Genomic DNA, 13,968 nt, shown 5'->3' on the forward strand with positions numbered 1-13,968 from the left:
AGAAGAGAAAGTGTGATCCTTTAATGATTTCTATGTTTTTAGTTAACTTAAAACACTTTCAATTCACTTGAGTCAACACTTGGTAAAGCAAGTGATCTCCGTCCATGGAGATGCACTAGTTTTCCTCTTGCGAGCTTTTGGGAAGTGACTTGAAGGTAGGATTTTCTAGAATTGCCAACACTTGGTAAGCTTTTGGACTCCAAGGAGACATCCATTAGTTATCTCTTGCGAGCTTGAGAAGGGAAGTCCAAAGTTAAAGATCACCTTGAATGGCAAATGCTAGGTGAGAGGCACGAGCCATTGCAAGTTGCATCAATGAGAGGAAATTAGAGCTGAAATCCATTTAAAGGATACCTCTGTACAGCACCGGTTAGAGAATTGACTATATGTTAATTCTCTAATGCGAGGAAATGAACCAAATGATCGGAGCTCTGTTTTTGCATAAGGAACCTCCGCTGTGAACCCAAACCTCCAAGGAATGTTTTTCTTCATAAGTAATTTCCATTACTTTCTTTTTAATTAGCTTTAAACAAAACCTCATTTAAACAAAGTTTGTGTTTTATTTCTTAAGCTAACCTTGAAATGAAAAATCACCAATTTAACTTTGAATTGGTATCAGTTATGAGTTGAAAACCCTTCCCAGTGAACGATCCTAGAGCCACTATGCTATATTAGCTAAAGCTATCCTAATGCATGGTGATATAGGTTATAAATTTTGTTGATCACTCCCTCAGTCAAGGAGCACCAGCTAGACATGAATCAGCTGAGACACCAATTGGGAACGAATCAAGTACTTTGATGGAAATAATAATATTAGTATCTAGCATGGTACTGTTAGAGATGGTTTGGTGCAACAAGGACTTTTAAAAGTGTTACTAGGTAAGAAACTAGAGAACATGATGAATGAAAAAAGAGAAGAATCATAAGAGTGGTAGGTACTAGTCGTTTAAGTTTGACTCATAAAATAAAATATATTGTTTTGAATAAGAAATATCTTTCTCATTTAAGGAAGAAGTTAAAGAAAATTGATATATCAAAATCCCTTAACAAATAGGCTATATTTGAATAAACAATTATATAAGTTGAATATGGATGAAAGAACTGATGTTCACATTTATATAAATAAATTTAATAAGTGTATGACTGTAGACCCTCAATTTTGTCCTCCTAACACATGTCTTATTAGATACTTATTCGATACTTTACAGTAGCTCCTTGGTGGCCCATATCTACTCACGCTACTTACCTTTCTTGAGTCACCTTGGAGACTCTGGTTAAGGGATTGCCTAATCCCTTTATTGTGACCCTTGGCAGTTTTGATTTAGACTTAAGCTTTCCATTCCTTTTTAGAATAGTTCTTAAGCATGTTTAGGTCACTTAGACAATATCCCAATCACTTTGAGACACCTAGTTCATTAGGCACCCACTTAGGCCCACTTAAGCACACTTGGTCCACTTCGTTCGCCCTAGCGCACTAAGACACACCCTAGGTCACCTTTAGATGTTTTTGCATGGTTTGCATGGTTGCATGACTCGTATTTTTGCATAGTTGCGTGGCTCGTGTTTCTGCATGGTTGCATGACTCATATTCTTTTGGTGGTTACATAGCTCGTATGGCTTGCATGTGGCTGATTTTTATTTTTTTGTTTTAATTATTTTTTATTTTTTATTTTTAGGTGTGTGATTTAAATTTCTTTTGATTTTCAATTTCATGATATTTATTGATTTTAATCTTTATTTTATTTTTACTTTATTTTTCTTTTTATTTTTATCTTTATTTTATTTCTTGCATGAGGAAATGGTTGCCATCTATTTGGAGGGAAGATCACCAAAATTTTAGGAAAAGGAAGAGATTGTTGCCCATAGAAGAATATATGGAAACTTCCATACAGAAAAGGATTTTTAGAGAGATGCAATCTCCATGGACAGACAGATACATGGAAAGAAAGGCGAGATTTTATGATTTTTTAATGGGAGACACGAATAGCAAGGGGATTCGATACCAAGATCTGGCACTAAAAGGAAGGCATGCATTGCATAAAAAGGAAAGAAAAAAAGGGGATTTTGGGGGGAGGCCAGCAGATTGGGAGGATTCTTAATTTGTCAAGGGCAGAGAGAGAGGTTGTCAAGGGAAGAGGAAGGAAGCACGGAAAAGACTAGTGGGAAAAATCTGAGAATGCAAAAACTAAGGGAGATTTTCTCACCGAAAGGAAGTGTTTCCAGGTATGTTTACTGTAGACCCCTTCTTGATTCCGATTATCCTTTTGATGTATGAATTTTCGTTGGATTTTGAGTCTCGTTTGGATGCTAAGGGGTAGAATGACGGAGGTCATATGTTTGTCTACATTGGTACTTGATTGCTTCTATAGATGTTGTTGATTTGTCTCTTTGGAGTTCTCTAATTTTGATTTAGGGGTGAAAGGTTCTATTTTTTTAATTTCCTTTGCATTACATGAGAACTATGGCTATACTTGTTCGCTAGAATCTGCTCGTACCTCTCTCACCATTCCAAGCCCATTGACAAAGCAATGGAATGTGGCTTGGCTTGGTTATTCTTTTTTTTCTTTTTTTTTCTTATCTCTACTCTGTTTTCTGGAGCTCTTTCTCTTTGTATTTGTTTCTTCTTTTTCTTTTCTTTTTCTAGTTTCTTTTTTTTTTTTGGGTACCCTGTCTCCGTTAGGCATCAATTTCTGGAACTCTTGGAATGGGAAGAATTCTGTCCGGCCAACGTTCCATCTTCTCTAGATATATCACATCTGGAATTCTGTCCGGCCCAACGTTCCACCTTCTCCGGATATCTCACATCCGGAATTCTGTCCCGTCGACATTCCACCTTCTCCGGATATCTCACATCCGGAATTCTATCCCGCCGACATTCCACCTTCTTCGGATATCTCACATCCGGAATTCTGTCCCGCCGACATTCCACCTTCTCCAGATATATCACATCCGGAATTCTGTCCGGCCCCAACGTTCCACCTTCTCCGAATATCTCACATCCGGAACTCTGTCTCGCCAACATTCCACCTTCTCCGGATATCTCACATCCGGAATTCTGTCCCACCGACATTCCACCTTCTTCAGATATCTCACATCCGGAATTCTGTCCTGCCGACATTCCACCTTCTCTGGATATCTCACATCCGAAATTCTGTCCGGCCCCAACGTTCCACCTTCTCCGAATATCTCACATCCGGAATTCTGTCCCGCCGACATTCCACCTTCTCCGAATATCTCACATCCAAAATTCTGTCCGCCGATGTTCCACCTTCTCCGGATGTCTCACATCCGGAATGTCCGGCCAACGTTCCACCTTCTCCGGATATCTCACATCCGGAATTCTGTCCGGCCGACGTTCCACCTCCTCCTCTATTTGCTTCTTTGATTGGGAATTTATTGTTTTTAAATTGAATTTTTGAATCATTTTTCAACTAAATATTCTCATCATTAAAAAATCCATCTTTAATAATCCCTTGCTGCCATTTTTCCTCTCGGCATGCACTTTCACTACTTTCTTTGACTTTCAACCATTTTCTTGATCTTCTTGATTTTTCACAAGCATGAATAACTTTCATGATTCCAAACAATGGAATTCATAGAATCAACTCATGCGAAATTGATTAGGGCTTTGGAGAGGGCCCGACATTCATGATATCTTCTTCGATAGTGTTTGTCCGATATTTGATTAATTGCGCTTTCTCTTTGAGATACGTGAGATTATTATGCACCTATCATTAAGCAATCTTGTTTCCCATAGAGGCGTTTTAGCTTGCTATCCAAGTACGCTCCTTCACACCTATTTTTGAGAATTCTATAGACACATATGTTACTGATGACTATATCCATACATGATGCGATTCTTGGGTGTTTTGATATATGCTTGACTTGCTTGGATAAAACACTTTGTGTGATATATCATCTACACTAAGCATTGATGCTTTATAATAGCGCTCAAGAAGCGATTCAGGTGCGCACCCTAACTCTCCTTTATTGTCTTCTTATCTTGTTTAGCATGCAATTTTTTTTAAAATCAACCTTGCTTACTTAGGTATCCATGATCAACTATTTAATTGCCACGTTTCCCTCAACTTAGTCAGTAGAGACCTTTATAGGGCTTAGAGGGGTGCTACCTTTTAGAGGTACCTTCCCAATAAGTAACTTGATCCTCGGACCTAGACTCAGGTTTCCCAAAGACATGCTTTTTCCAAAACTAAGGAGTCACTTTTAGGGTTTTTCTTTCTTGTTTTATTTTCCCTTTAAAATAAAAATAAAATAGGTGGCGGCTCCAATTTTTCCAAAACTAAATATTTTTTCACAAATAAAAAGCGAGTCTCGCCGATCGAGTGGGGACGCACGTGAAAAATGCGGGTCCACAATGACCCATTGGTTGAGTGTAAAGGTCAACATTGATGAAAAACTATTCTTTTATTGGCATCCTTACCCAGATCATCTAAGACATTGGTAAGTATGCTTTTTAGTTGGAAAGATAATGTTTACTATGGATGAGGTGTTAACTGCTCGTTCAGAGACAAAAATTATTAAGTAGTAAGTAGTTTGTTTCATACTGAACAAGCTCTTATGATGAAGTCTAAATCACATTGTGATAGGAGTAAATCATGAAGGAGATATTAAGATAGGAGAGTTGATCATTTCCAATCAAACTATTAGAGGGATGTAGAGGGTTATTATTTCCATAAAAGGGATGAATCACGAGGTATTGTGAAAAAAATGACAAAGCACCTAGAAGAAAAGAAAATTCTTGAATTTCAAAAGACCTTGAAATCTACTAATATTGTTGATAAAAAGTTTGATAAGTAAGGTGATGTTCTTTCTATTATAGTTGATGAAAGTTTTTGTAACTCTTGGATTTTAGATTCTCGATGTTCATTTCATATGGGCCCATATAAGAAGTGGTTTGATACCTATTAGGAATGTAATGCTAGTAATGATTTAATAGAAATTGGTTCAAGCTCTAAAACCATTAGGATTGGTACTAGGAAAGTGAAGTTGTTTGATAGTGTTGTAAGGACATTATTTAATGTTAAGCATGCTCTAAAGTTGAGGAGGGAGTTTAATTTATTTGACAGCTCCAAGCATTGTGGGTTATAACTTTTCTACAAAAAAAATGATATTATAAATATTAATAAAGATGTTTTGATAGCTATAAAAAGAAAAAAGGTGAAACATTTTATACACTTAGATTGGGAAGGCAATGTTAGTTGGAGTTGTGATGGTGGAGTAATGTCATGAAGAGCTTTATGATAAAGAAGTTATTGGACTAGATTTAGAAAAAATGTGACAAGATGTTAGTATCATATGAAAACACAATGATAAGATGATCAAGACTTCATTTTCAACTAAAGGTACTTATTGGCACAAAGATGAGACTAATTGGAAAACAAATGAAGTTATGAAGAAGGCAAAGGTGGTATCTTGAGTTAAGCTCAACAAAAGTTTGAGCTTGACACATTTATTCTAATTGTGTAGTGGTAGCACCTTACTCATTAAGGGTGCAAAGGTAGGTATCAAAGAGAGATAAACCTGTCTTGGATCTCTCAATTCCATATCCTAGAATCAAATTAACTACATGCAAAACATTTTAGGCTTTTCTAAATCCCATGAACAATATAAAAATTGCAATTTTAAACATTAATAGGATTCAAAATGTTCATTAGAAAACATCACTTGAGATTTGGACATTCCCAAGTCTAATCCATACAATAAAGATGAAAATAAAAGTTGTTAGAGGTCTTGAATATACCTAAGATCTTTTGCTTGATGGCTCTTCCTTAAACTTGGTGCACAACTGGTTGGGAGAAAGTGAGGATGGAGGCTATGACTCTCTCTCTAGATAGTGGAAGATGACTCACATCTGAAAAAGTGATAGACCTCTAAGGGGTATTTATAAGGTTCTCCAACTCGACTTAAGTGACTTGAGCCCATTAAGGGCTTGGGTCACTTAATCTATCTCAAAACAGGTCCTAATTGATTAATTAACCTAATATAATAATCTAATTAATCAATTAGCCAATTCCAAAGACTTTGTTCACTAACCCCTATGCAACTTTGTATAATTTTCAAAACACCCTTATGCCCAAAAATAAACCTAGAGTCAATCTAATTGTCATAGACCATGCCAACAAGGTGTATGAGTTTGAGAACGGACCATTAAGACCCATAGGATAGTACTAGCTCCCATAGAATCCAATTTCGGACTTGTTCAACGATCTCATGCTGATTTAAATTATATCAGAATGCTCTTTGGGGGGGGGGGGGGGGGGGGGGGGGGGGGGTGGGGAGTGACAAATTCAGCATCAGCCGTCCGGCTGCAAATTAATTCATCAACTTAAGAAATTTTTGTGTAGAACACATTTTCACATTTTAAACTTATGAGAAGGAGACTCCACACATTTCTATAATAAACATATTTATTGAAGTTTTTTAAATAAAATAATAAGGAAAATAATTCATAACTTTTTCACTTTTAGTTGACTGCAAAGATGATAAAGTCAGTGTCTTCTGAAAGGATTGCTAGACTAGAAGAAACGAAAACTAAATGAATAAAACATAAAAAATATTGAAATCATTTTCACCAAAGGAAGATTTTTCTATTCAAATTACTCAAGTCCGAATTATATGGAGTCCAATTTTTCTGGAAATTTGTATGAGAACTTTACTGAAATAGGGACTATAAAAAAGGCTGCAAAACAAACAAAAAAAGAGTATAATTCTTAAATTATTTTTAATTGTTTGAAAAATAAAATTCTATTTAGGAGTTTAAATATGAAAAAAAATGCTATTTGATTAAAAGAGCTTTCTCAGCTACAAAAGTAACTTATGGAATAGGACATATGAAAGGTAATATTTTTCTTACAGCATGTTCAGGTAGCAGTAGACGTCACCCTCGTTGCTGTGGTGGCCATCTTATTTAATTTATATGTACTATAGACCCAACTTGGTTTCCATATTTTTCAAATGAATAGTCCGCGTCACTTTTAAGGCTTGAGTTGGATAAGATCTTTTTGGAAAGAAAAGAAAATTCTTACATGGGGTTTTCAAGCAGAACTCAAACTAAATCAACACGGGAAAAGGAATATGTTGGAAAATTTTACTTGCATGCCTAAACAAAACAGAAATCCATTATTTCTTTCATTTTGATAACATACACAAGGGTAAACAATGATTTTAACTTGAGGTCTCTGAAAAAGTCCTCCAACAACGATAAATAACAAATAATAAATTCTAAGTAAAGATGATTTCATGGTGATATATCTTTACTATCTATATTTGATTAATAGAACATGGCTCGTGAATCATTTTTCCTATCATTTCACTTAGTTTGAATCCATTTGAACGCTATGTAGCACAACGGTCTCAATGGTCAAGCCTGGCCCAAAGCCAAACAAAACACCCCAATCCAGTCCTTCACCTGTGGTTGTCTTTCCTTCCTTGAGCGATTTCTTTCTCATTTCATCCAAAATAAACAAGACACATGCACTTGACATGTTCCCATATTCACTTAGAATATGTCTTGTTGCTTTGAGTTTTTGTTTATCTAAACTAAGTTTTGCTTCAACCGCATCAAGAATAGCTGGGCCACCTGGGTGAGCAATCCAGAATAAGGAATTCCAGTCACTAATACCAATTGGGTCAAAAGCCTTAGTCAAACACTTCTCTATGTTTTCAGATATCAAACTAGGCACATTAGGCCACAATTGAAAGGTGAGACCCACTTCACGTAAGTTGCCGGCAATAGCACCCGCTGAATTTGGAATAAATGTTTGCGCTGCTGAAACAAGCTGGAAGAGTGGTCGTTCAATCGAGATATCGGGATCTGATCCAATGATTACAGCTGCTGACCCATCACCAAAAAGGGCTTGGCCAACTAAAGAGTCCAAAGCATCTTCAGAAGGACCACGAAATGTAACAACAGTGATCTCAGAGCATACCACAAGAACTCGTGCTCCTGCATTATTCTCTGCAAGATCCTTGGCAGTTCGAAGGACAGTTCCACCTGCATAGCACCCTTGATGGTACAACATCACTCTTCTGACAGATGGTTCGAGGCCTAAAAGATTAGCCAGTTTATAATCTGCACCAGGCATTTCTACACCTGAGGTGGTACAAAATACAAGGTGGGTGATCTTCGATTTAGGCTGACCCCACTCTTTAAGGGCCTTCAATGCTGCTTCCTTGCCAAGCTTGGGCACCTCAGCAGTGATAATCTCTTGGCGGATGTTAAGAGATGGAGCCATATAAGCACCAATGTTTGGGTGCTCCTCAAGCATTTCTTCGGTCAAATGAATGTAACGCTTCTTGATCATGGATTTATCACCTGTATATAAATTAAAGAGGAGTAATATGTGAGCTCAAGGCATTCATTGTTCAAGATGATCAACATCGTTCAAGTGAGTGTAAAAAAATTCGTCTTAGTACAATATAAAAGCTTATTCTGCTCATACCATCGCGCACAGATGCATTGAATTAATTTAAAACGAGTACACAGGATGTTAAAATTGTACTTACAGATGCGGTTGAACTTCTTCTTGAGCTCGGTCATGTGCTCGCTCTTAGTGACCCGAAAATAGTAATCGGCGAAATCAGACTGGTACAGACAGTTGTCCGGGGTAGCTGTGCCAATGGCTAGAACGGTGGCCGGACCCTTGGCACGCTGAGCATTTCTAATTTCCTCCACAGACGCCATTGATTAGTGTGTGATGACTACTGAAATCGAAGCTTCAAATTTGAAGAAGGAAAGAGAAATGAAATTTGAGGAGCTTGCTTGGAGCTGGCTGGCCAAAGTTGTGTCTTGAGGTTGGTATTTATAATCACCACAAATGCTTTGTCTCACCAACTCTCATCCACTTGCATGTATGTGGGTGTGCATTTGAATAATCCAGTGACATGGGGTTTGATTTCCAACTTGGTAGGCTTCCGTTTCCATTATTTTATTTTTCTTTTTGTCTTTCTTCTTCCTTTATAACTCTTTTCTCTTTGTCTTCAGCTCATGTAAGTAGTTGGAAGCTTTCCCTTTTTGACTCCAAGTTGGTAGTGTCCATGTGGGCCCCAAGTACAATAATTAATACTTGGCCATTGAGTTGGGATTCTTGACTTGCAGGGACAAGGACCCATATTTATCACATGCTGGGCTAGCAGCTGCCGGCTGGACCAAGCTAAAGATCGATATTAATACAGAAAATCTATACTGACGTAGATTATATATTCAAGTCATAAATTAATAATTTTTTAATCAAAGTTATTAATATCGGAACTTCTTTGAATAATGTTGATATCAAATATCACTTGAGAGAAAAATATGATTGATAAAAATGACACTTTCTAATTAATTTTAAATTTCCTACATTTTGAATGAAAGGCTTTTTAGTGTATAATTTTTTAGGCCATATAATACCTATTTGAATTTTCCTTTTTAAATTATGATTTTTAACCAATCATGATTTAAAAAAAAATTATGAAAATCAGATCAAATATGCAGTCCAAGGAGGATACACTAACTATTGAGCTGTAATTATGGAGATTCTTTGCCGATGATGGCCTATGTCTCAATCAAAGATCCATTTAAAAAAAAAATCAAAATTTATAAAAATATTTAAAAAAAAAAAAAGCTTCAATAAATTATAAAATAAATAATAATACAAATATTAAAGTTACTTTATTAAAAAAAATTACGATAGTATGCCGAACTTGAAATAAATTTATTTCATTTATTACTAAAATAATGATCTATGTAGTTTAAATGTATTTAAAGATATAAAAGAAATTATGATATATGTCTGATTATTATTTTTTGTTTGAAAAATATTTTTTTATTTATTTATCTATTATATAAAAGGATATAAAAAAATATTAATTAATTAAGAAAATTACCATGATTGCTTTTATATTTTCAATAATGAGTCAAATGAAATTCAAAAATAAGATAATTAAAATTAATCTATCTACTAAAATTAAATTAGTATATATGAAACCTAAGTACATATGGGCCTCCCTACTTGGTGAGGGCCATACTTATGTCAAGTTGCACTTAAGGAACTATTCTGACCATAGTTTACATGAACACACCTCCTAAGGATTATCTAAGAGGACACTTTGTCTCAATCTTGTGAGATATTATGGTGCCTCTGTTGAAAATAACTATTACTACCGATTTCCGTCAACAGTGACCTAATCCATAAGGAATAAATGATCAACTTACGATTTTACCTGTAGGTCAAAGCCACTGCTAACTTTAAGTTCAATATTCTCTCAAGGTTGAGAAATAACACAATGAATCAGCATAAGGAAGTCACGACTACTTGATAATCTTAAGTCATGACTTAACATAAGTCCTGACCAATGTGTAACTATACACACTAGCGCATTTACTATAGGAAGCTTATTATTTAGGATTAGCCTATAGAACTCTATAAATGTATGGTTTTACGTAAGAAAATTGTTTGAGAAAGGTCATTTATTTTTTATGGATAAATTACTTTTATAACAAAGTATATAAGTCGATTTGCAATGGTTTAAATCCATCACAATAATACTCTTTTGTCAACGGATATTTACCACTGCAATTACTATTGATAAAAAAATTGCATGTATAAGCAATGGGTAATTTAATTTGCAATGGAGTAGGTGTCTTAGAAATTTGTATAACAACTAAAATCCATTACAAAAGTAGACTTAAGTGGGTTGACAAAACTCAATATATATATATATATATATATATATATATATTTGGTAGTGAACAATTATATGAGTTTGAAAATGAATGAAGGAATTTATATTCATATAAATAAATTTAATAAGTGTATAACCTATTTATTGAGCATAGAGGTCAATAGCGAGGAGGAAGGTGCAACTATTATTTTATTGGCATCCCTATCAAAATCGTATGAGACATTGGTGATTATGCTTTTAATTGGAAAGAAAATGTTTATTGTGGATGAGGTGTCAATTGCTCGTTTAGAAAAAAAAAATTATTAAGAAACCAAGTGGTTCATTTCATATTGAATAAGCTCTTATGGTGAAGTCTAAATCACATCGTGGTAGGAGTAAATCATAAGAGAGATATTAAGATAGAGGAATTGGTAATTTCCAATCAGACTATTAGAGGGATGTGGACTGTTATTATTTCCACAAAAAAAGACACGTCATAAGGTATCATGAAGAAATGACAAAGCAACAAGAAAAAAAAGAAAATTCTTGAATCTCAAGAAACTTCAAAATCTATTAATATTATTGATAAAAAGTTTGATAAGGTAATGTTTTTATTATTATAGGCGATGAAAACTTTTATGACTTTTAGATTTTAGATTCTTGATGTTTATTTCATATGAGCCCATATAAGGAGTTGTTTGATACCTATATGGAATGCAATGCTACTACAACTTTAATAAGAAATTGTTCAAACTCTAAAATCATTAGGATTGGTACTATAAAAGTGATGATGTTAGATGGTATTGTAAGGACAATGACAATTGTTAAACATTTTCTAAAGTTAACAAAGATTTTAATTTTTTTTGGAACTCTAAGAATTATGGGTTATAATTTTTCTACAAAGAACAATATTATGAATATTAATAAAGGGGCTTTGATAGCTATTAAAAGAAAAAAAGTGAAATGTTTTTAAAACATTGATTGGGAAGACAATGTTAGGTGGAGTTATGGTAATGGAGCAACCATGAATAGTTTTATCCTAAAGAAGTTATTAGATTAGATTTAGAAGAACATGATAAGATGTTGATATCAGATAAAAAAACACTAAGGCAAGATGATAAAGACTCTATTTTCAAGAAAAGGTACTTATAGGCATAAAGATGAGACTAATTGGAAAACAAATGAAGTTATAAAGAAGATAAAGGCGATTTCTCAAGACAAGTTCAATGAGCATTTGAACTTGACACATGTTTGTTCTCATTAATTGTGTAGTAGTGGCTTCCTACTCATAAGGGTGCAAAGTTAGGTATCTAGGAGAGATAAATATACATATAGATTGAGAGAATTTGAGTTAAGGTAAAGATTGTTTTTCAATTTTGAATCAAATTATTTATTGTTTATTTTTAGGAAAGTCAATATTTGTAGAGTTTATGGTTGAGTAAATTACCTTTCTAAGTTTGACTAAGATTTGAAAACTTATCCTTTAGGGTTAGCATATAGGACTCTATCCATACGTGGCTTTACATAGGATTTCATGAGAGATGGAAAAAAATGAATGAAGTGTGGAGAGAAATAGGAAAAGGGTGCATTGGGTTTTGCGCAGAGAGAGGTTGATACAGTTTGAGTCTATGTTTTTTAAGTTTATTAATAAATTCAATCTCCCTCTATAATAGACATAGGTGATTTGGTTGAACCAAATAAATTGTTTCTCTTCTCTAATTTATTTTATTTTTCCAATTGTATTTAGGTGTTGTTATTTTTCCATTCTAAAGTTTACTATAAAATTGATCTCTTTCTATTGCGGGCATAGGCAATTAGGTCAAACCATGTAAATATTTTATTTTCTCTAATTTATTTTATTTTTCCCATTGTATTTGAGTGTTGTGATTTTCCTAACAACTTTGTCTATCTTTCTTCACTCTTCATTCTCTTTTTGACCTCTTTCTTGAAATCTTATGAAAAAAAAAAAACCACATATTAATAAAGTCTTATAGATTAACTATAAGTTTTTTAATCCTTATCAAACTTAAAAAGCTAATTTACTCAAACATAAAGTCTACAAATATTGACTTTCATTAAATTAAAAAATAAATAATTTAAGTCAAATTTACCAACAGTCTCCACCTTGACTCAAGTTCTCTCATTCTACATGTAAGGTTATCTTTTTTTGATACCCACCTTTACACCCCCCCTATGAGTAAAACTATCAGCTTGAGATGCATTTATTGCCAGTTCACCCATTGTCCCATCATATGATTTTTGTAAGTTTTAGACCCATTAAGTCCAAGGGCTTCCTCATAGCCTAAAACCAATTATACTCAATAAGCTTTGTGATTTGTACATAAAAAGGATGGATTTAACCAGTATTCAAAAGGAAATTGTTTTGATATTGAATTGGTGTAAAACTATATTCACAAACATCGAGAAAATGGGGCTTCCTTGTTCTATTCCTTTCGTTTGACCTGAATGAAGTTAGCAAAATAAAATAAACTAGAGAAGAAAATATTTGTGTGGTTTGGCCTAATTGCTTATATCCACTACACAGAGAGGTCAAATTTATTAATAAACTTCATAAATACAAACTCAAACTCTCTACCTCCCTTTACTATAAACCTAATACATTCCTTGCCTAACTTTCTTAACTATTTGTTAACTTTTTCACTCTCTCTTGAAATCTTATGTAAAACCACATATTTATAGAGCTCTATGGTTTAAACCTAAATCAATAGTTTCATAATCCTAATCAAACTTAAAAAGGTAATTTATTAAAATACAAACTCTATAAATATTGTCTTTCCTAAAAATGGAATTGATCTGGGAACATCTAAGTTAGGGTATGAGTTTTTCTTTTTCTTCTCTAAATCTTTATCTTAATATGGTTTTTGTAGCCATATGTTTCCCTTTTGGTAGATTTAAAGAAGCCCCAGGATAATTTACATGCACATTACAATATTCAAGTTTAGGGAATGGAGATATCCAGATTTCCCAACATCATTAAACTACTATACTGCATGGACTTTCAACCTTGAGAGGATATTGAGTTTGTGCTAAAGTCAATAAAAGGCTTTAATCTATCAGTAAGACCTTGAGGTGGTCACATGTCCTTATGAATTGAGTCACTATTGATGGAGGCCGACAGCAATAGGTATTGTAAATAAAGACACCATGATATCTTATAGGTTTGAGACATTGTGTCCATTTGGGTAATCAAAGGACATGTGATCTAAAAGACTATAACCATAGTATTTCTTTTAGTAGAAATTTAACATATGCCCATTGGAGCTAGACTACGTCAATTGATCA

At 34.1% G+C, this 13,968-nt stretch overlaps 1 protein-coding gene across 1 annotated transcript; it reads right to left on the reverse strand.

Annotated features, from left to right (window-relative positions):
- Positions 1–7,121: 7,121 nt before the first annotated feature.
- On the reverse strand, positions 7,122–8,795 carry LOC117932979 (stilbene synthase 4-like). Its single transcript, XM_034854319.1, has 2 exons — positions 8,527–8,795; positions 7,122–8,335 (listed from the first exon to the last, which is right to left on the reverse strand). The coding sequence occupies exons 1-2, from the start codon at positions 8,702–8,704 to the stop codon at positions 7,335–7,337; spliced, it is 1,179 nt and encodes a 392-aa protein (XP_034710210.1). The 5' UTR covers positions 8,705–8,795; the 3' UTR covers positions 7,122–7,334.
- Positions 8,796–13,968: the final 5,173 nt, after the last annotated feature.

The sequence above is a fragment of the Vitis riparia genome, chromosome 16 (assembly GCF_004353265.1).
Source record: "Vitis riparia cultivar Riparia Gloire de Montpellier isolate 1030 chromosome 16, EGFV_Vit.rip_1.0, whole genome shotgun sequence".
Taxonomy (NCBI): domain Eukaryota; kingdom Viridiplantae; phylum Streptophyta; class Magnoliopsida; order Vitales; family Vitaceae; genus Vitis; species Vitis riparia.